This window comes from Excalfactoria chinensis, chromosome Z (genome assembly GCF_039878825.1).
Source record: "Excalfactoria chinensis isolate bCotChi1 chromosome Z, bCotChi1.hap2, whole genome shotgun sequence".
In the NCBI taxonomy this organism is placed as follows: domain Eukaryota; kingdom Metazoa; phylum Chordata; class Aves; order Galliformes; family Phasianidae; genus Excalfactoria; species Excalfactoria chinensis.
The window spans coordinates 51045854-51068629 of NC_092857.1; the positions used below are offsets into that span (position 1 = coordinate 51045854).

The 22776-nt window shown below is 39.1% G+C and overlaps 1 protein-coding gene across 3 annotated transcripts in view; it reads right to left on the bottom strand.

Annotated features, from left to right (window-relative positions):
- The window catches only part of MCC (MCC regulator of WNT signaling pathway), a 187087-nt gene that overhangs the window by 63031 nt on the left and 101280 nt on the right, over positions 1-22776 (bottom strand). For 2 of the 3 annotated variants that reach the window (XM_072360528.1, XM_072360527.1), the window contains one exon: positions 2067-2180. In XM_072360528.1, the coding sequence (XP_072216629.1) occupies positions 2067-2180 (114 nt within the window). Of the gene's footprint in view, positions 1-2066; positions 2181-15467; positions 15596-22776 lie in introns of those variants that run through there. The other variant, XM_072360529.1, reaches the window with a different exon arrangement.

The following is a 22776-nucleotide window of genomic DNA, read 5'->3' on the forward strand; positions in this document are numbered from 1 at the left end:
ATTGGGGGCTTTTAGAAAAAAAAAAAAAAAAAAAAAAAAAAAATGCTATAATATTAAGACTATATAGAGATTGTGAGACTATAAAGAGATTAATTAAAAAATACTTTTTTTTTTTTTTTTCCAAAAAACAATTGCATCAAAGCTTCTCATCGGCCACAACTATTGCATTAAGCCATCATGCACATTACACAAACAATCACCCCAGTACAATTAGTGAGCTCAGTCAGTCTCTTCCTCTGAAGTTTCTCTACTCCTGTCAAAATTTCTCTTCATTCCCACTCCCACAGCTTTGTAGTTTTCCCTTAGGGTGTGCACACAGGAGTGTTTATTTCAGCATGGAGAAATGTACAGCAGAAGCACATTACTCTTCAGATATTCTGAAAGAACAGAGATTCTGATTTTATGTTATTAGTAGTTCAGGTGTTCTACTTACAAGTACAAAGGCAACGATAATGGAAAAAAACACCAGTATGAGAAATCCAGCGCTGTATGCATGCACAACTGGTAAGCAATTAAAAAAACAGAAAACAACCACATAAAATGTCATGCTAACAGAACACAGTTATCATCAGCAGGGATCCATCTTTGCATGAGAGCACGTACAAGGCACTCTTCATTGGCTGAGATATTACATGTACTATTTAATAAAGACCTGGAAATAAATGTAGAACACAAGCAAAAAAATCTTTATTTAGCACAATACCCCGAAGAGTTAAAAATAACAACCACATCAGCATAGTCACACAGAATGATAAAGATTTTTTGGGTATGACAGACAGTTTAATGATTGCCAAGTGCAGTCTAATATCAAGCAGTACCTCAGACAGAGGACCCTCCTTCAGAGAAAAGTGTAAGTTTGAAAATGATCTCAGAATTATAGCTGATAAATCATGTGTGTGCCTCTGGCTCACGGATCAAAGGGAATAAAAGGGACAATGTTTTTTACTTCAGTATGCTGCATTGATGGGTTGGATTAAGGAGTATTGTTTACAAGCCTCAAATAGCAGAAAAAATACAAAAGAATGTTTGAAGGATTGAAGTAAAAGCCTTAAAGTTTAGATTATTTAAATATTTCTACATCTGGCTTGAGTTTAAATAATACACAGCTAGAAGCCTTTTTCAAAATGCCCTGATAACCAAAGACTGTGAACCTGCAGAATTGCAGAATGGCTGCTCTTGATCTCTTGAGGTCAAGTCACCCTATACACTGAAGGAAGGCAACCTACGGCAGAACAGGTCCAGATGGCTTTTAAGTACTTCCAAAGACATAGATTCTGCAACCTCTCTGGTAACACATAAGAGGCGATACTTTACAAGACAAACTGCTTTGTCTGTCTCTCTGATAGTGTAAATGAATACATACTTTGCAGTTGTTTTAAATGGTAAAGTACTTATAAAAGGTAATTGCCAGAGTAACAGTACCTGAAAACAGAGGTTTGTTCATAGTAGAAATACTAGATACAATAGTTGTTTCCCTGTTTGCATTTGCCTCTCTATATTTATCTTGATCTCAAAAAAAAAATATTAAGAGCCAAGAAAGCATAAGAGCTCAGATTTTATTTTCACTCAATCCTTTGGCTTTCTACTGACTGTGTTTTCCATAACAGAGATATATAAACTGGCTTACTAGAAGCTAATATGAGATCACTAATCATTTCTCACATTAACACAGAAGTGCTGAGGATTGGCAATAGCTTTTTATCAGTGTTAATTTGTTCTGTAGGATCTTACCAAAGACCAAAAGACTCTGTGATCAGCTACCTAATCTACTGAGAACTACAATTTTTATTTTCTAAAATATTTTAAAGCATTCACTGTTAAAAGAAGCTGCTTATGTTGGCTTCAAACAAAATCACTCCAATTCCTCCTAGGTACTTTTGAAAAGAATATTATTAGCCAATATAGCTTAAAACCCTTGGCAATTATGTCTTGTACAGTTCTAAAATTCTTTTCACTCATGACACTGTTAAGATGTTTCACCCTTTCCCCACATGTCATACACCTCTCTGAAGAACAAGGACAATACGAAACCAGGGACCATCTTCAGAATTTTAACTGTTGCTCACCTGTGCTTTCGCCAGTTTCTTCTCCAACAGGTCACGTTCTCTTTCTGTTTGTTGTAGACGTTTATTAAGCTCCACTATGTCTCCCTTTAATGATGCCAGGGCTGCCAAATGAAGCTGGAAGACAAAAGACAAAAAAATTAATCTAGTCACAAGCCTCAGAGCAGACAAATTTGAAAGAAGATACGGTATTATGCAGTAGTCAAAGCATCTGTGGATTACTGAGTAGTTAACAGAAGCTTTAGAATAATGGAAGTCAAAAAGTAGTTCACATACTTCTTTTAGCACTGAACAGTACTCCTCAGACAGCCCACATGCTCCTTCATCAGAAAACACATTGTAAGGACAAGTATAATGAAAAGTAATACAACTGGGAATGTGTGCATGAATCCTAACATTAGCTTAAAAGCAAGCAGCTTGAGCACTGTGTTATAACACCTTACATTAGATGTCAGCTCAGATTTGTGTTATAAAAGGTGTGTCACGTTTTGATGCATTCAGAGATAATAAAGGTTACCAGTGTAGTAAATAACTCCACGCATAAGACTCAATTTTATTTTGCAACTACTGCCTACTCCATTTTGAACTACTGCTTTGTCATTTATTTTTATTTTTTCTATCTCATGTCAGCAAGCTTCAATGCTTCTAGCCTATGAAGCTACGTCCAGAGAATGTGAACTGTTATTCCCTCTGCAAGATACTATTTTGATGAAAGATACTTATCTATGCTGATATCTGTGCTGTTGTGACTGAGACAGGACTCAAGGGAACAACGTGGAGCTGCATCACAGGAGTGTCAAGGGGGCGATAAGGAAAGGTTGTTTAGCAGAGGGTGGTGGGCATGGAACAGCTTTCAAGGGCAGGAGGCATGGCCCAAAGTGCTGAAGTTTGGGGAGCGTTTTGACAGTGCTCTCAGAGACAGGGTCTGAATTTAGGGTGGTGCTGTGTGGAGCCAGGGGCTGGACTCTATGATCCCTGTGAGTCTTTTCCAAACTAGGATATTCTATGATTCTGTGTCTACTAAGAAGCATCACTCATCTGTGTCTGCAATGATCATGGTCTGCAGTGACCATGATTCCTTGATTTTGTGATTCTGTACTTAACCGATCACATGTGGAAATACACGTACGATAAACAACATAATTAAGTTATCTTAGCTACGTAACTTAGAAATCAAGAATAAATCTTATAAAAAAATCCAACACTTAGCACTCATTCACACTCTTGTTTTCCTCAATATCCCTTTCATCACTACAGCACAGGTAGCAACTAGAATTCAGTGATCCACATTGAGAACTACAGCAGAAAATTCCATGAGGAAACTAGCCAGCATTACTGAAGCCATTCTTTGTAGTAGTACAGAAACAACTCTTAAGTTATACTGGATATGAAAACTAAAGAGAGCCTTCACACTGGCACAAGTAATATGGCAAACATTGCTCTGCTGCCAGGACTTGGAGTGGAATACAAACAGTGCTTCTATACTTTCAGTCAGTTTCAGTTTTTCATGTAGTCTGACATTTTATGGAGTTGTATAGTTTTTCTTCTTAATATCCAGACAATTAACTAACAAGTCCTATTCTGATATCAGTTTTGTCTTTACAATAGCAAAAGCCAGTAAAATCACGTGCTTTCATGTACTAATGCATGAAAGTAGTTGTAACACCACTTACAAAACAAAAAAATATTACTACTAAAAAAAGAGAAGAGACTCATTTAGAGACGACTCATTCACATACAGTATTTCCACTGTTACAGAAAAGGCCACTTCTGGCATAAGGACACAAAACTTATCTGTACAAAGACTTCAGATGCGAGTTTTGTGGTTTTAATTGCAGAATAAACTGTCACTAGAAGCACTGGACATCCTCATTTGTCAGCTGTCTAAAATATTTTTATTACAACAGCTACAAAATGTTTTGCATGCAGTTATTCATTTCGGCATAATGCATACACACATGCAATTTTATGCTGTAGTATATTTAAGTTTCTTAAGGCAGATTCATTTTTCAACTGAAAAAAGAGCAGTTCAAGCCTACTACAGGCAAATGCTATATTTCTTCTTTCAAATATGCTATGCTGAAATATCTTAATAAGCTCAGAAACTCCCTGAATCTTAAAAGTATTCCTGGCCTTTGGAGTACAGCTGTCCTTCCCACCACAGGAAACCATGCACTGCTTTTACAGAAAGAAGAAACAAGAACCAGCCAAAGTGTACCAATCATCTGCTCACAACTGACTTGCAATTTCAGAAAAGATAGTGAATTTAAAAGCCACTATTTTACCATTTTCCCTTAACAGAGGAGAAACATCGTAATGAAGCCCACCAGCTTGTACATCAAATATTGCATCCTTTACCACAGCTTTCAAATCACACGTGAAAAAAATGGCTGCAATTCTCTAAATTGAATAAAACAATGGTATGCAGTCAAGTAAGGATAATTCCCTTTCGTACACCATAATTAAATGATCACCAGCTGTGGTTTTAATTAAATACCAGACTTATAACGTTCATACACATGAAGCTGTAATATAAAAATGACACCATCAATTTAAAAATCTCAATGAAAAACTACTTGTTCTCTAAGCAGTGGAACTAATGAAGCTGACTTCCTATGGATTTGCCTTTGTTCCCTTCACACACCCGGATCAGTTCAGCTCTTCTTCGTGGCCCCTGCCATTCCAAACCAGGTAAGAACCAGCACAAACTCTATCTAGCTTAACAGCAACGCTGATGACTGGCCTGGCCTGACAGGCCCTGCCACACAAGGGTATCCAGCAGGCAGGATTTATCTGCCCCTTCAAAACAGAAGAATTGCTTTGCTAATTACAGAGAAATGTTTTTGCTGTTAGTGTAATAGAAATGGCAGACCAGCCAATGTGCGAAGTTACTGCACAGACAGAGAGGCTGCTTCTGACACTCCTCAGTTTCAGCACACCCAGTACACACAGCAGTAAATATCTAAGTGGTGCCTCCAGCTACTACTGCAATAAAAAATAAGGTTAGCAAATTGGTGTATCTGCCTTCTGGGCAGTATCAGAACCTCCTCTGCAATTCCTCAGAAAAGTTGCTAAGAAGTATTGTTGCATCTTTCCTTGAGCCGTGAATGTTCCCACAGCCCATGTTCCCTTCACGTCCCTATAATATGCAACAGGGTGGGCACTGGCACGCAGATCTTCTGCATGCTGAAACCCAAACAGAGAAACACCTGAATAAAGATCTACTGAAAACAAAACAACAACAACAACAAAAGCCAACCCAACACCCTGGAGCAGAAACAAAATTCTGTTTCAGTGGTATATTTCAGAATATGAGGCCTGAGAAAGAGAGAAATGAAATAGCCATGTGGCACACAACCCTTTTTTTTCCCTGTGGCAAACAGTGACAGGCAAGGCAGAGCGGCAATCACTAATACTAATGTTGGATGTTTATAGCTCTTAGTAGCACGGACCACAAAACAAAAACTTTGTCATTTGTAGACATTGTTAGATACCACATGGAGTACCCTTGGTACAACATACTAGTCTAAACTTTCCAACAACAGCACCCAAAAAGACCCAGATGAACACCATGGAAAACAGTTCACAGCCAACGCCATGAATAGATTTCATGTTGATCCAATACAGAAAGTAACAGATTCTCACTAAAAAAAAACAGTATGTGATGACAATGAACCTGAAATGTTCAACAGGACGAGAAGGACACACGAAAGCAATGATTAAAACAGAATCAAACAGGCAAAAACCTATTTATCTACTACCAGCAAATGAAATAAGAATTCTTTCAGTAAAGAAAATAGATGCACACCATCATTCAGCCAGAATCTCATTCAAAACCTACAGACAGGGCAAAGCAAGTGCCCACGTATTGCCTGACACGCATCATAAAGATGAGGAAACAAAACCTACCAGAATTTACAATTACAGACAAGGAAATTAAAAAGTTGGTAACATGAGCTTACAATGATAAGCATTCAGGCAGAAATACAAAGCCTTTTTTGATTTTGCATTCAGGAGTTCCAGAGCTGTACGCTGGTAACTCTCCATTTAACAGCAGGAGACAACAATGTCAGGGTTCGTCCAGAAAAGGCTTAGACAAGGCAGGCACTCATTTGCTGAGATGGATGAGAACACATCACATTAACACATAACAGATACACTTAAACCATACACAGTGTTAAGTAAGAGAGGAAAAATTTACACAGAAAAATAGTATCAAAAATTACACCATAGGTTCACACTACTAGGAAACATCTTTAAAAAGCAAGATGACAAAACATAACATATACCAAGCTTTAAAGCTTCCATAAGAGAGTAGTTAAAACCTGGAGTCACGGATGTTTGTGGTACATAATGAAAGTGCTGTCAAGTTTACATTTCATTGAATAGCACAGATACAGCTCTACATGCAAATAATATGCTTGCTTAAAGTGTTATGTGAAATATATATACATATATATTCTTCTTGGTTCTAAATATTGTTTTTTTTCCCTCCTTTTCTTGCTCATGATCCATTAAATGTGTATTCTTGTAGTACAACTGATGGAATAAATATAACTGAAGCCCATTTCTGCAAATGTACTGACGAGGTAAAATAGAAAAGTGTAAAGAACAGCCATATTCCAGAAGCTGTGACAGGACAGCTCAATACTCCCTAGGCAATTTCAGCTGTGTGATCTCTAGAGCACAGCCCTGAAACATCACAGTCAACTGCCCTGTAACTAATTACCTAACACAAAGTCAAAATGCCTAAAAAAGCGATGTCATTGAGCTGCTGTATGTGACTACCAACGTGACCTAAAGCTCTATGTTTCAAACAACTGTTACACGTTAATGAATTAAAAAATTAGATGACATTAAAAAAAGACATTTAGTGACTCTCCTGCTGAAGCAATTGTCATCAGTATTAGACACTGTATTGTTACATCATATGATTGTGCAATATTAAACAAATAATGTGCCAGCCCAAGCCAAGAAACTATCCATGTTCTGAAACAACAAAGACCAAATGTTTGTAAGGCACACTTTAATTTGAAAAAGCTGCAGAAAATATATTCAATGTCTAAGTTATCTATAAGAAGTTCAAATTGATGTTGTTTTTTTTTAAACTCACAATTGACATTTTGGGTCACTTAATGCACTTTTTAATATTTCAAGCTGTTTCTTTAAAAACAAGCAACCAAGCCATACCCTCTTCATACTCTTCAACATCTTCACCAGTGACACTGACAATGGGCTCGAGTGCACCCTCAGCAAGTTTGCCAATGACACAAAGCTGAGTGGTGCGGCTGACACGTTAGAAGGAGGGGATGCCATCCAGAAGGACCTCGGCGAACTCAAAAGGTGGGCCCATGTGAACCTAATGAGGTTCAACACAGCAAAGTGCAAGGTCCGAGTAGTCTCACATACGTATGCAAGACTGGGAGAAGAACTCCTTAAGAGAAACTCTGCAGAGAATGACCTGGAGGGATCCTGGTGAATGAAAAATGGAATATGAGCCAGCAGTGTGCTCTTGCAGCTCAGAAGGCCAAAGGCATCCTGAGCTCCATCAGAAGAAGGGTGGCCAGCAGGGACAGGGAGGTGATTGCCCCTCTATACTCTGCCCTTGTGAGGTGCCATCTGGAGTACTGCATGCAGGTCTGGGGCTCCCAGTATGGGAAAGATGTGGAGCTGTTGGAGGGGGTCCAGAGGAGGGTCACAAAGATGATCAGAGGGCTGCACTACCTCTCCATGTAGACAGGAGCTGGACTTGCTCTGCCTGGAGAAAAGAAGGGTGCGAGGAGACCGCATTGCAGCCTTCAGTGTTTAAATGGGAATTATATAAAGGAGAGGAATCAACTTTTTACTCAGATAGATAGTGACAGGACAAGGCAGAATAGTTTCAAGCTCAAGGAGGGTGTGTTCATTACAGAGAGATTGGTGATGTGCTGGAACAGGCTGCCCAGGGATGCTGTGGATGCTCTGTCCCTAAAAGTGTCGAAGACAAGGTTGGATTTGGCCCTAGGCAACCTGGTATAGTACCAGATCTGGAAGTTGGTGGCTCTGTCTGTGGCAGGGGGGCTCAAACTTGATGATGGAGTCCCTTTCGACTCAAGCCATTCCATGATTCCATGATTCTATGCCAAGAGAACACAAAGTCTTGCCTCATCAGCAAACAGTGTTTAATAAAGAAAATATGCTTGGACTGTTCACAAATGCCATGGAACAGATAATCTGACAGTATTCCAGAGTATGATTTGTTCCAGAACATCATTAAAAACAAAAGACTTAATCATGGAAAATATCATCATTTGAAAAACTACTCAGGCAATTCACACTTGATGAGCAACGCATGTGCAAATTTGTACTTCATGAGTCTGCTCCTACTCCCTACTCCTACTATAACAGATACTCACACCTTCCTGGGAATTAAAATTTTCAGTGACCTGAGGAGAAAAATTTAAACACACGGCCCAGAATTAACCAAAAGATGCCAACTTCTGAAAGCTGAAGACTGCAGAGGAAAACAACACTTTGCAGAGCTTACTTTTCTGGAATTCTTAACAATTTTAAGTGCCCACACTGATAGGCTCTCATCCAACTTTTCCACTATGTTTGAAGAACCAGCCTTGATTTTGCCTTCAAAGGAGGAGCCCGCTGCCATTTCCATTTCCAGCTATTGGCAGGGAGCAGCGTAACAGTAACGCAAGGGATGGAAATACAGTGGTGAGCAGATCCTGCCAGAGACAAAACTTAGTTCCAACTTAAGTTCCAACTTAATCTCAACACATTGTCTGCAATCACTGAGTGGCCTACCTTTAATTCAAAATAATAATTAAAAAATGATAAACAACCACTGCAAGCTAGAGAAAGCTATAAATGGTTATGCTAAGCAGAATCTGACCCTGCTTCAGTCAATTTATTTAACATTCCTACTGTCCTTACAATTTCAGGCTGGAGAATTCTTAATACAATTCAAGCAAGATAAGTTATCTGTTTTTATTTTTATATTTTATCTGTTTTTGAATTGATGGAAGAGGAAAAAGACCTTTATTTTGTCCTCAAGTTTTGCCCAAAACAACCAAAGAAACTGAACGAAGGAGGAAGAAAAGCCGTGAGGTTCAACGTGGATCCTTACTCCAGGTAAACCCCTTTCTCCACTCCTCTCCAGTTTGCAAGGACTGCCCTGAGGAAGCAGGAAAAAAGGTAGTGGAAAACTAACCCCAAGAACGCACCTCTCAATTCACTGCATTAAGCATTATGGTTCCCACCCTTTACTGCTGGTTACAACAAATGCCAGAGATGTTACATACATAAACTTGTTTTCCAACAGCCCCATCATTTTTTTCTATCACGTTAACTAGCTCTTGCACACTCAGTCTTTTTCCAAGAAGAAACTAGATCCTGAGAAATTGAGATTGCCACTTTGGAGCCAGAAAAAATAAATGCCACTTATTAGTAGCAAAACCATGCTTCCCATGGTTTTCATGTTCAAAACTTCTCAATTAGAAAATAATTTCTGGCTGAGGATTAAGGCTGTGGACTTACAACAGAGTAATATTTACAAAGACACAAGGGTCTTCACCTCCAGAATGATACATGTGATCTGCTGTCAACATCAATTTAGAGAGACAACATTTGCCAAACCTCCAAATTCAACACTATTCTTTGACAACATGCCAAAAATTGATGATGCAGTAAGAACAAAAAGCAAAGAATATTAAACATCAAATCCATCAGCTAAACTCCCTATAACATACTTGCTCAGTTGTTCGCTGTTTGGCAAAAGAAAGCATCTTTCTGACTATTCTCAATCACCTCTTGCACTGAAACATTTTAACAGAATGTCCACCACGTGGCTTACAAAACCACAGTTCTAAAGCAGTTCTTAAGCACAGCTAGGTAACTATAGAGCTCCAGGCTGTGGCAGCAAAATTATCAAGTACATATTTAGCAAAATCACTGCAGTCCAGGTCTTAACCTCCCCATTAGCTGCATCTCTGATATGCCCACATTCTTCCCCTCCCTTCTGCTTTAATCACAGGTCATTTCCTCCTCACAGAATTTAAAGACGCAATTCCTCTGAGAACTGCCTACACCTGTAACTCCACTAGTTCCACATCCTCCAGAGTGTCAGAGATAACAGCGACGACCCAGAGGACATGACAGCCCTGGCTTTTTTTTTCATGTTTTTTTTGAAAGATGGCATACTACAATCAGTACTTCACTTGTATACAGCTTAGCAAGCACCTTTATGCTCCCAGCCACGGATCTCAGACTCATCAATGCTATACTTCTAGGCCAGTGTCTCACAACTCCAGGTTAGCTCTTAGCACAAGCGATTCCCCCATGCCCAGTCTTGTCATTTGAGGCAGACCTCAATTATTTTGACTTGCAGTTTCTACCAGATGACCAGCTCAAACCTGGATCTGGAATTCTGCTACAGGGAACTGACTTCTTCAAACTTACTGCACACTATTAGCTAGAGAAATTATCTGTGCTACCACACTAGTTCCTGTAGGAAACTTACATAATTTCCTTCCAGGTATGCACAAAAAAAAAAATTGTAAAAAGTTTTGGGTTTTTTGTTTGTTTGTTTGTTTCTGGAGTGCTGCATGCATTAACAACATCCACACATTTCAGCATTTCCAGGCATCTCCAGTTGTGCATCTTTTATTCTCTCCTCTTTCTTATTACCAGGCTGGTAACAAAATTAAAACAGACTGATTTTTCTGAGATCCTGGAGATCAGATGGCAAACCACTAAAGACTTCATGTTGCTTCCTGTTGGCATTTCTACTACATTGGGTGCTATTAGTTAAACAACAATTTTAATAAATAGAAAATAAATCGCTGCTAAAAATATATCCCTGATAATTCGCCACAATGAATCAGTCATCTTTAGAAATTAATATGCTACCAAGGTTCAAAATATGAGTTACTGTAAGGCCATTAGAGGAGTTTGCTTGCAACAGAAAAACATCTGTTTAGCTGGATCCCAGCCCATCAGTCATTTGTTTTTGTGATTTTTTAAATATAAATAAACTACTACCCTCGATTCTTTAAAAAAAGAAATAAAATAATAATAATAATAAGCCTTAGAAAAAAATCCCAAGCACAATTTCTATGTTCTAGCCTAACAAGCACTTCTGTCTACAAACATTCTGTGGGTCTGTCCCTACTAAGTTTTTGCTCTATGGCACAGCTCATTTAAAACAAATTCCTCATTTAAAAATTCTAGTTAAAAACTTACTTCATCTTTCCAGAAAAACAATAATCAAATCAAACCAACCCAAAAATAAAAACGAAAAACAAAACAAAACCATCAAAACACTGCATTAAAGCCACGAGCTTCACTAGCTTCTCTGACAGACCAAAGCAGTGAGCTGAAGGATTGAAAAACCAAACGTGGTCTCCAGCACCTTATATTCCTCCAGTACTGGTTATTTGTATGTTCATATCTGGTACCAACTACCAGAACACCTTACACAAGATTTCTGCATGATGCCCCAAGCTCCTTCCTAATGCCATCTACCCATAAAGAAGCAGACAGCACAGCACATTTACAAACTAGGCTTTCTAAAATAAATTCAATTACCTCAATGTGTTTCTCTTTTTGAGTCACCACAATGCTAATTCTTTAAGCAGCGGAACCTTCGTTGCATAAACCACTGAAAAGGTCAAAATAAACATTAATAAATGTTTATTATCAATTACACTAACAGAGACAAGATTGCACAGCTGACCCTCTTCAATCTGTTTACTGAATAAGAATTTACATAGCCAGGTTTTTTGGGACTAGTAACATCTGGATATATTGTTCCATTCAGAATGAATGTTTTCCTTTGTTGTTCAGTGCACTAATAACCCAACATGATATCACTGTCTGTTGTGTCAGCACAGCATCTTGTTTAAACGGATTCATTTTCTTTCCCCGACCATTTATGCTGCAGGCCTCTCCAACTATAAATGCCAACAGCTGTCAAATTTGCAGTGAACCCTGTCTCAACGGCATGACCAATTCATAACAGCATATTTGAACTGGTGACAGCAATTAGTAAAGATTTCATCAAAAGTAATTCAAAGGTACAAGTAGCCAGTAAACACAAACCCGAAGCAAATCCAACTGTCACTCACAAATGCAACGGGTAGAATTTTAAGTCTGGTTCATAACTCTCTCTCTACACAACTCACAGGTGGGAAGAGGTATCTGGCAAACCCAGCACAAGATTAAATCTGCTTCTCATAACCTCTCCTCCAACAATGAGCTCATTTTCATTCTTCTGTATCACAAGCTCAGATGTGGAGACGTGACAGATGAGATAAAGCTATTCTTCTAGTGAGGATGCCTCCCTTTTTTGAATGACATTTAAAAATCCCTTGTTCATCATAAAAAAAGAAAAAAAAATGCACGAACTTTTATTTTTTTTAATGTCAAAATTATCTGCAAACTTAAGGAGGCATCTTCTAGCCAGATAAAACAAGTATTTTGGTTACGACAACTCACTTATTCTCCCTCCATACAGAAGATTAAAGTATTCCTAGCATGCTCAGTGGACAATTTTACTTCACTGTAATCAATACACATACGCATTCACATTTGTTACTTAATAAGTGAAATGACAGACACTTATAACTAGCAAAATTTAAAGTTTCAGTATAACAAAAATTATAAATAAAAACTGCAGTAGCATTTTGAGATATGTTTAGGTACTATTTTCACCATCATGTACCCACCTCCACCAAGTCCAAGACAGGTTCATTTTCCTTATTTTAGGTTCTCAATGCCAAATATGACCCCACACTTCACCCATGCAATTCTATTAAATAAACAGGAGCTACACAGATATTTATGAGCTCAGAATACAGTTCGATGGAAAGTGCACACCTCCCATGAGACCATCATTCTCTTCTAGACTGTAATTTTCTCTGGTTTAAATCATGAAATAGTAACACACACAAAAACCAAAACCCACATTTCTGATTCTCCAAGGAAGTCAGGGCAGCACAGGGAGTTATTTCTAAAGAATTAAATAAAATGTATTTTTAATGTTTATGTAATACAAATGCAGGCAAATGTATGCACACAAACACAAAATCGGGGGTCACAGCGAGCCAAAATTTATATCTCAAAGGCATTATACATGCCACACATCCCCCTTAGCACTCCAAAATGTCTGCATCCTTCATGTGACCACTTTCATTAACATACACAAGAAAAGATTCACAGTGAACATGGGTCATAAAGCGTTTTCAAACAGTAACTGGCACAACCATAAATTTACATAATGTTCAGGAAATAAATCTTGTGCTCTCTGCTACCCATATAGGAACATTAATCTTAAGAGGAACAGAATAGAGTATCTCCTTATCTGTTTAAAGTAGGGCAAATATTCTACTCATGTTAATTGTCCTGACATAAAAGAATCAACACTGAATTAATCCATTTAATACATGGCTTGTTTTTCACCCTTGTACACTACATAGACCAGACATTTGCTCATAGCAACTCTAAAGCTACTCTACGTTAATTCTTCACGAGGCATGTTCCTCACTCATACAGCATTCCCACTGGCATCTTTATATAGCATATGGCATAACTCTCATTTGTATAATTTGCCAGAACAAAAGTGGAAGCCTACTTTTTCCACAGTGCATGGCTTTACCATTTGTGCTTCACAGTTCAGGTGAAACATTATTTTCTTTTTAATTAACACTGTCAATATTACTTTCTGCGGGTTCTAAAATTATACTTCCAAGATATACTATAAAATTACACTTAACACCTTTATTAAAATCTTGATAATGAGATGGTAGCCATTCCAATCTAAAATGAAGAAATATCAGTTTAAAGACCCCATCTTCAAGCAATTTTCCAGTTCAAGCAACACGCCCCAAGAACTGCTGTATCAGGCCAGAGCACAGTCTGGTAGCCTGGTGTCCAGCCTCTGATCATCAGTAGAGCCTTACAAGAAGATGTGAGAAACAAGTATGTAGCTGTAATGATTCCCTATAGTACCTTGTACATCCTGCAACTCATGGATCACACACATTTTCCCTTTGATTTTCATATCATTCATCAGTTCACAATGCCCTCCCAAAACACACAACCCTTTTCCCCCCTTACCATCTCAAGCTGACATGCCCTAATCTGTTTAACAGAGCTGCTCCTTCACTTTTGATCCTCCCTTCTGTCCTTCTTTGGAGAGCTTTGTTTGTATACTTCTGGTGCTCAAAACACTGCAGCCCTGTGGGACAGTGTGGCAGCACAGGTGAAATGGCTAACCATTTTCTGTTGTCAGCTACCTAAATCTACACACATATTACATCATTGGCCTCTGCTGTATTAATATCTGCGTCAGTCTCGCCTGTACATAAGCAATCCTCTATTCTCAAGTACACCCTGGGGTGTACTTCATGGCTCTTTGCAGAGAAGTTCCAAGCTGTTCTGCCCCTCACCAGCTGATTGTATCAATTGCAGGAAAAAATATTTGTCTTCAGGAGAACACAGTGTTAGCTGTTTACTCTCTATGAACTGTGTAGGATCTAGCTTAAGCTAAAGTATTTGGGGGCATTAAGAAGTACTGCCAGCCACAGAAGCAAGCATCAGCTAAAAACATGGAGAAATATCTGCAGAAAGGTACTGTCTATGAATATCGATAACAGCTCCTAGTGTGAAAGCAAAAACACATTATGTGTCTGGGTTCATAACAAGCACAGAAAAAAACTGAAAAGACTAGTGGCTTGTAGTAGAAATGGTAATGGGAGGATGGTTGGACTACTCTTGTAGGTCCTTCAAAACCTTGTGATTCTATGATTCTATGACTCTAAGCTAACTTCCAGACATTATCATGTCACTTAACAGAGGTGACAACTGGATAATTTTACTCTTGTGCTCTGTACATCAGCAAACCAAAATATTATCATTTACATTTTGACAAATCACAGAATGGCTTGGACTGGAGGGGACTTTACAGCCCACCCAACTCCAATGCCCTGCTATGGGCAGGGCTGCAACCCACTAGATCAGGCTGTACAGGGCCCCAAGCAAACTGGCACTGAACACCTCCAGGGATGGGGCATCCACAGCTTCTCTGGGCAGTTCATGCCAGAAGCTCTCCACTCTGAGAAAGGAATTTCCTCATAATTTCTAGGTCACATCAGAAACATGCGGCTCCAGACAGAGAGTTCATTTATGGATAAACACATCATTATGTAGCCAGCATCTGCCTCAAGTAAAGTTCCCCTCATTTGTAACAGATCCACCTAATCCAGGTAAGTATCTCATTAACACAGCTGTGCTCTTTTAATATGCAAGCCACCCACAGGCTACAGTGTCAGACCAACCACAAGCCATGGTATTCACCCAGAAAAGGCAAGGGCATTCAGGTAGCTGCACCCCTCCAAGAGTCTGCAGTTCCAGTACCTTCATTCCTCTCTGCTCAGTTACAATCTCCTCTCTCAAGGCTCCTGACACAAGACATTCTCCTGCATCCTTGCATTTCTGGATTGTTTCTTGCCTTCTCTACTCAGTAGTCTTTCCCCACATCATCTCTTCACGGAAGCTTCAAGGCTCACAACAGCCGTGCACCCCCTGCCACCCTGCTCGGCAGAGCCCTCAGTACAGCAGCTGTTCCCAATTAGCCCTGTGGTCTCTGCAAGGAGGGAATTAGCCTCTCATTAACCCTTTCTCTCTTGCTCTTACGTGCCGTATGGCTATTTATCTAATTGCTGGCAGCAATTAACATTGTCTCCATATGCAGAAACACTTTTTTCCTGCTTCTGCTGTAATACCAAGCATGCAGCAGACACAGTGCACTCAGCAGCCCAAGGCAGCTATGCCCCAGACAGCCTAACGCTTCTTTCTAGAAGCTGAAGTTAACAAACATATGCTTAAAAAAAAAAGACTTTGAGACAAAGAGAAGGTTTATAACAGTAATATCAGAATCGAAAGAGCAGCAAACTAACCCACCATTTCCATGTTCGTGAACCTGGTAAACTGAGGATTTCATAACTCAAATTAGCTGAAACACACGTAATTTAAATCACGTGCCAGAATATTTCAGAATATACAAAACTGTTTTTTCCAATGCCCACTTCTCTGAAGAGGTTAAGAAGCAAACTGCCAAGACTTTAAAATAAAAGTTATAGCCATGGAAAACATTTATTAAGCTGACAACATTAATTCTTTACAAGGACACTCTTACTCTGCAACTCTGAGCTTAGCTCTTTTCTAACATCACCTCAACCCCCTCGAAGCTCTTGCTGAGCCTTCTTTCAAACAAGAGAAAAGCACTTTGTCTGCTCTTAGAATATACACAAGAAGGTAGTCAGTAACCTTTTTTACATAGCTATGCTTCAGTTGCCTGATTCTCTGAAGTTTAAATTTGTCATTAGATGGATACACCAAATATTACAACAGTGAGTTCTTGAAAAATAGACAAGCTTTAAATAACTCACCTAGATCTCCTAGTAATCCTCAAAGTGAACACCTAGTTATAAGCAGCATTGAATCAAACCTAACACTGAGCAGCCAAATGTGAACATCTCTCATCCTCATCTCTCTGCTGCTCCTGGGAACAATTGCATGGTACACCTTGCATTTGCTATGAGGTTTTCTGCTGTACAACAGACTACGCCATCAACATTTCTTTTACTGCAATCCTACCAGCAGACTTGCTGTTTCCATGTTGGAGGAAGGCTCTGCATAACCTGCAGGCATCAGATGACTGATCCCAGAACATATTTCCAGCTGGTTACTTGATTTCCCTAAATGAACCTAAGACAGTTTGGGTCTCTTCCTTCTAGCCATGCATATGTTGAAATTTCCAGTAAGACTGGGGAACAAGCTGAAAACCAACTAACAGTTTCCTTCTGAAGAAAGCAGTTAGCAGCCTCCTTCTTGAGCCTTGGGATCTCAACTCAGTGCTCCAAAAGACAGTTCAACTTCAGTCACCAAGTATATCTCAAAGTACACTGCAAAAAAATCCAACTCAGAAAAAGGGTGGAGGTAAGTCACTTTTTCCTCTTGTTCTATGGTTCCTGAAACAGACTGTATTTGCAAGTCTGCGCTTCCCCACATTAAAAACAAACAACAACAAAAAAGCACCTACCTATATACACTATATCTTTCTAGAGTAAAAAGGGTTTCAACTTCTGTTAGAACAGCTACTTCTAACGTCTGGACTTAGACAGGACGTTTGTAACAAACCTATTTCACCAAAGCTTCATAGTAGAGGTAAAGCAGGCCTCAGTCCTACTGTTACCTCCACACTTGGAAATGAAATGTGTTCAATGTGGATCAACTAGTAGGGCTATATAAATTTTAATACAATTTTGCACGTTCCTATCCACATCCAGTCAAGCTTAAGTGCACGTATTTCTTGAAGGTAAGCAGGTGTAGGGTGCAGGAGGAGAAGAAACATTTCATCAGTTTGAATCCACCATGTGAGATGCTCAAAATGATCTTCCCAAATAACTCCAGAAGAGTATTTCTGTAAATGTAATTTGTAGCTTTCTTTAATCCCTGTTATTGAGATTCATCTGGTTTCAACAGCAAAGAACCACAGAAATTCAGCATCTGCTTCTCTGAGCTGCAATCATAGTTCATGCATACTCAAAAGCCTCTGGTGAAACTCTACATACGTAAATCTGCACCAGTATTCTCAATGTGCACTAGACCAAAGTTTGATTCAGATTAACCTTGTTAAAACTTGGGCCTCCTTACAGGCTGCAGCAGCTGGCTGCTGTAATTCAGAGCTGCATGGCAGCCCTACTCTGGAAATTTCAGTTCTGCCTTCTCTTCCTCTCTGTATGAGGATGCAACAAGAACAGCTTGTAGCTTTGTTATTTCACTTCGCACAGGCACCTAAGGAGACTGTGTCCAGTTCTGGACTCCTCAGTTCAAAACGGACAGGGATCTCCTAGAGGCTAGGAGTCCAGCAATGGGCCACGAAGAGGATAAAGGGCCTGGAGCATCTATCTCCCTTATGAGGAAAGACTGAGTGAACTGGGTCTGTTCAGTCTGGGGGAAAGAAGACAGAGGGGATCTGATAACCATTTACAAATATCTAAACATAGCAGGACATTAATGGATAAGGCCAGGCTCTTCTTGGTGGTGTGCAGCGTTAGGACAAGGAGCAACGGCCTAAATCTTGAACATTGAAAGTACCATACTAACACGCTGAAGAGTGACAGAGCACCAGAACAAGCTGCCCAGAGAGGCCGCGGAGTCTCCTTCTATAGAGATATTAAAGACCCTTCTGTACGCTTATCTGCAATACCTATTATGGGGAACTTGCCCTAGCAAGGGGGTTGGACCCAATGATCTCTTGAGGTCCATTCCAACCCCTGCAGTTCTGTGATTATGTGAGACACTGAGCTCTACAGCTTACATATGCTGACCCTGCAGTCTTCCCAAAGGTTATGATGGCAGACTGCGTGCCCTTGGTCTGTAAACTGTGTTGTGAATTAGACCACCCTGCTCTGAATTGATATACTTCAGTTTCCTGAGATTTTAAGTTAGCTGCTTTTCCTCAGTAGGGACATTAGGGGCTTTGCTCTTCTAATTAATAGCAAATGTTCCATTACATTAGAAAACCAGAAACTAAGACACAGATCTGGAAAAGAATTCAAGGACACTATAAACCAGATGGCTCTAGGCAAGAACATTACATTTAAACATTAACATCTTTCTGTACAACACATGCATATTTTTCCAGTGTTACGGACTTAACAGTTCCAGCATTATCCCATATCCCAGGACTGAAGACTGTATACTGCAGGAGATAAAAATGCAGCAGAATCAGCCAACAGAAAATCAGGTTTTGTTTTACATGTTCAGCAATATGACTATGAACGGGCAGATTTCAACTGCCAACAAAAATTATGGAAGCTGTGAGAATCAACTGTTCTGTCTGCTCAATGCATTCCCAGCCACAGGCAGAATGAATGCAGATGGGATTGTTCCAGCCCCCTGAAATCCCAGTAGGCCTTACACATCGTAGCTTTATTTCTATTTGAGCTGATTTAGCATTTCTAATCCTTACACATGGGACGGAGCTGCTTCACCCACCAGTCTGAATCATCCACTTTTATCTCCTTCTCTGCAATCCCCATAGGCCAGGGAAAGACTTCCATGTCCATATGTGGCAGAATGATACTATCTTTCTTTTCTTTTCTAGTGCTTACTTGGGAAGAACTTTCAAGATCTCAGTCACCTTTCACATAAGTCTCTCTGATACGTAGATAACCCAGGAGAGCACTGTAGCATTCAGGTCAGGTTTCCAAGTCACATTAAAAAAACACCAACAAAACAAAAACAACAACAACAACAAAAACTTCAATTTCACCCCACCTCCAAACCTGACAACAATCAGGTAACATCACAGCCATCCAGCATGACCTCTCGCATAACACTGGCAACAGCACTACGTCCAGAATCTGATGGATCACATTCAAGTAAGGAGTTAGAAAGCTCACTCCTACGAATTAAAGCCTGCAAACACTGTACGCTATCCATACGCTAACCACCTTTGGACCTTCTAGACCACATCAGAAAATGAAGTGAATAATACTTATATATCTTTGAGTGATAAATACTTCTAAGCATTTCTAAGTAATTATTACATAGGAATGGTATTTCTCTCTGCAGACAAGAATAAATGACATTGATTATCTTTCACAAGTGTCAGACACGGACTGGCAGACCTGGCACAAGAAACCAGGTGTTTAATTTCCCAGACTACTGCTCTAATCATTCAACCATCTTGATCTCCCCACGTATTTCACAAATTTATTTTGGCAAGCACAACACAGTGCTAACATTACTTACTATCTTACTCCGCTGTGCATGAATTATGTGCTACAGAACTGATGTAAAAACTGTTAGTTCTTACAAACTGATAAAATCTCAATACTACTCTTTTTTCTTTTTTTTTCCTTCCAAATGAAAAGAGACAGCATTACCAGTTTTGTTGTTGTTGTTGTTTTGATAACAAATAACAGATTTTCAGATTAGGAAAATTAAAATAAGCAAGACTGTCCTAAGCAACAAAATCACAAATGCACCAATAAGTGTACCTATCCATTTTTTCTACTGTAGACCTTAAAATTTGATAATGCCTTTTAGTAAACAGTCTAGTACATAATGTAAAGATATTTCAACCCGTCTGAGCTGAAGAGAGAAACAAGACTTTCTGCAGCTTCCCTGTACCAGAAACAAACCAATCAAAAAACTTAACAGATGATCATTTTACACCTTAAAATACTTCAGTAGAGCAGCTACCATACAGAGGAAAAAGTAAAACTAAAATAGAACCAAGACACATACTAATCACAGTGAGCACTAACATTCGGAGTATGTAAAAGGGACTATACATTATTTATAGTTATGAAAGCAGGGCCTCGGATGAGAATTGAAATAATAGATGTAGTTTATGTTAGTTCCAACTTGGCCACTTTTCACATAAGCCCTGCAGTTGTTTCAGTACATCCTGTTTTCTATTATAAATTAATCACAGTAATATGCTCTGTTTTTTTGTGGAAATACATGATCAGCTGACAAACAGAATTCTTTCTCTCAGTTTAACATAAAAATAAATTAATTCTTTAGAAAATACTTATCAGCATGAAAAATACATCTCCCAGTGTACATAAGATATATGTATGGATTTTAGAGGATCTAGAAAACTAAGAGTTAAGTCAGTGTGTACTTTTATTTAAACAGGAAAACTATGGCATGAACAGTCTGAAAGATCAGCAGTGGTATACGGCCAGTACAGAACTGTGGGATCATTCACATTAGACAGCAGCTCTCCAGTCCAACCTCCTGCCCACTGCAGAGTCAATGTCGTCAAGAAGCATTTATACAGCTGGGTCTTGAAAACCTCCATTGATGAAGACTGCACAAACTTTGTTAAATCAGTTCCCCTGCTCTGCTGCTCCCACAAAGAAAAAGAATAAAAATCCATACATACAGTCACATCTCATTTTAATTTCTGCCTGCTGTCCATGCACCTTCCCTCCAAGCACCTCTGGAGTTCACTTTCACAATAACCTCCTGCAGGCACAGGCCACTTCTGTTACATCAATCTGAAGCCATTCTTTCCACGAACTGAACAAGACCAAAGAAAGTGCTCCAGATCTCGATCATCCTGGTAGTTCTCTGGGCCCACTCATCTTTACTGCATCAAGAGGCTCTCAGCTGGCAACATAGCTTTAATGAGTGACATACCCAACAGATGAAGAGTACTAGCGACAGTCAATGGAAACTCACTAGCTTTTATGTATTAAATGAACAGTTTCACCAGTATTGCCAGCTGGTAAAAGTAAAAAAAAAATAAAAATCTAAAGTAGTTCTGAAAAAGTTTTCTGACATATCTGGATACAAATGGAACAAGCAAGAAGCTTTGCTTCCACTCTGCCACCACTGCTTTATTAAAACAACATCAAAACAAAACAAATAAGCCCTAGATTTTGCAGCCACAGTAAGAAAAAATACATTCAATTTAAGAAGAAATTCTGATAATGCCTCATGAGTACTTCATTTCAAATGTAATTAACTTGTAGTCACACACAAACAATGCCACAATACTGCTAACAAGAAAGGCACAAAGCTGCACAGAGGTATTAACTGATCAGCCCATTACTTATCTAGCTTACTCAATCAGTGCTTGAGACAGGGGACTGAAAATGAACTAATGACATCTGCAAATATGAGTAAACTGGGTGGTGCTCAGAGCATCAGTTTGATGAATAATAATACAAAAGGTCTGCAAAGTTGGTAAAGTTAAAAGTTAAAGTGAATTTGGGAAAAGGCCTCATAGCTTAACAAAGAAAGAATACTACACAAATACTGGGTTAGCACAACAGATCACCCTGAAAAAGGTATAGAGAACTGAAGTAACATCTTCAACACTTTGTAGGAAGGCTCTTGTTAGGGAGCCAAGATGGTGACACCTCTCATCTGTGCAGCTCAGGTAAGACACCATCTGAAAAAATCCACTCAGTTCTGAGAAACTGAATACTAAGCCAAGACCAGTGTACTGAGGAAAAATAAAAACAAACTAACAAACAAAAAGCAACACAGCAGAACACAAAAGCCCAAGGCAATGAAAAACATGCAGCCCCTGCTTCATGCATCTGTCTATTCCCAAGTGCCATGCTACTAGCAAGATGCGTACACTCATGAGGTACACTGTTGGTATGTACAGTGTGGATAAATGACATGGACCCCATCAGAAAATGCATTTTGAGAAGAATAAAAATGGCCATGTACAGTGATCTTCCAACTATGATGATTTTTTTCAACCTGCACAATCTCCCAAGAGATATCTCTGAATCTGCATGATTTGAACTTCTACTATTTAAAATGGAAGAGCAGAAGAGCTGGAAGATGTTTGAAAAAACAGTGGAGAGCAATCTCACGCTGGGATCAACAAGCAAGCAAGTAGTCTCTGAGGCCCTTCTGCCACAGCTATTGTTCTGTATTTTTGGGTTATGTTCCAAACCTGCATAAATTAACTCTGGTCGTTTGTTAAAAAACTTGCATTCAAACCTCCACATTCCTTCTGCTCAGAACATAAAGCTATGCATGAAAGCAAAAATTAAAAAAAAAAAAAAAAAAAAAAAAGCCAAGAGAAAATGAAAATACGGAATTATTCTTCCTCTAATCCTTAAAGAAGAATTACACCTGAAATAAAACTTACCACCACAACTAGGTTAGCATCAGCAGA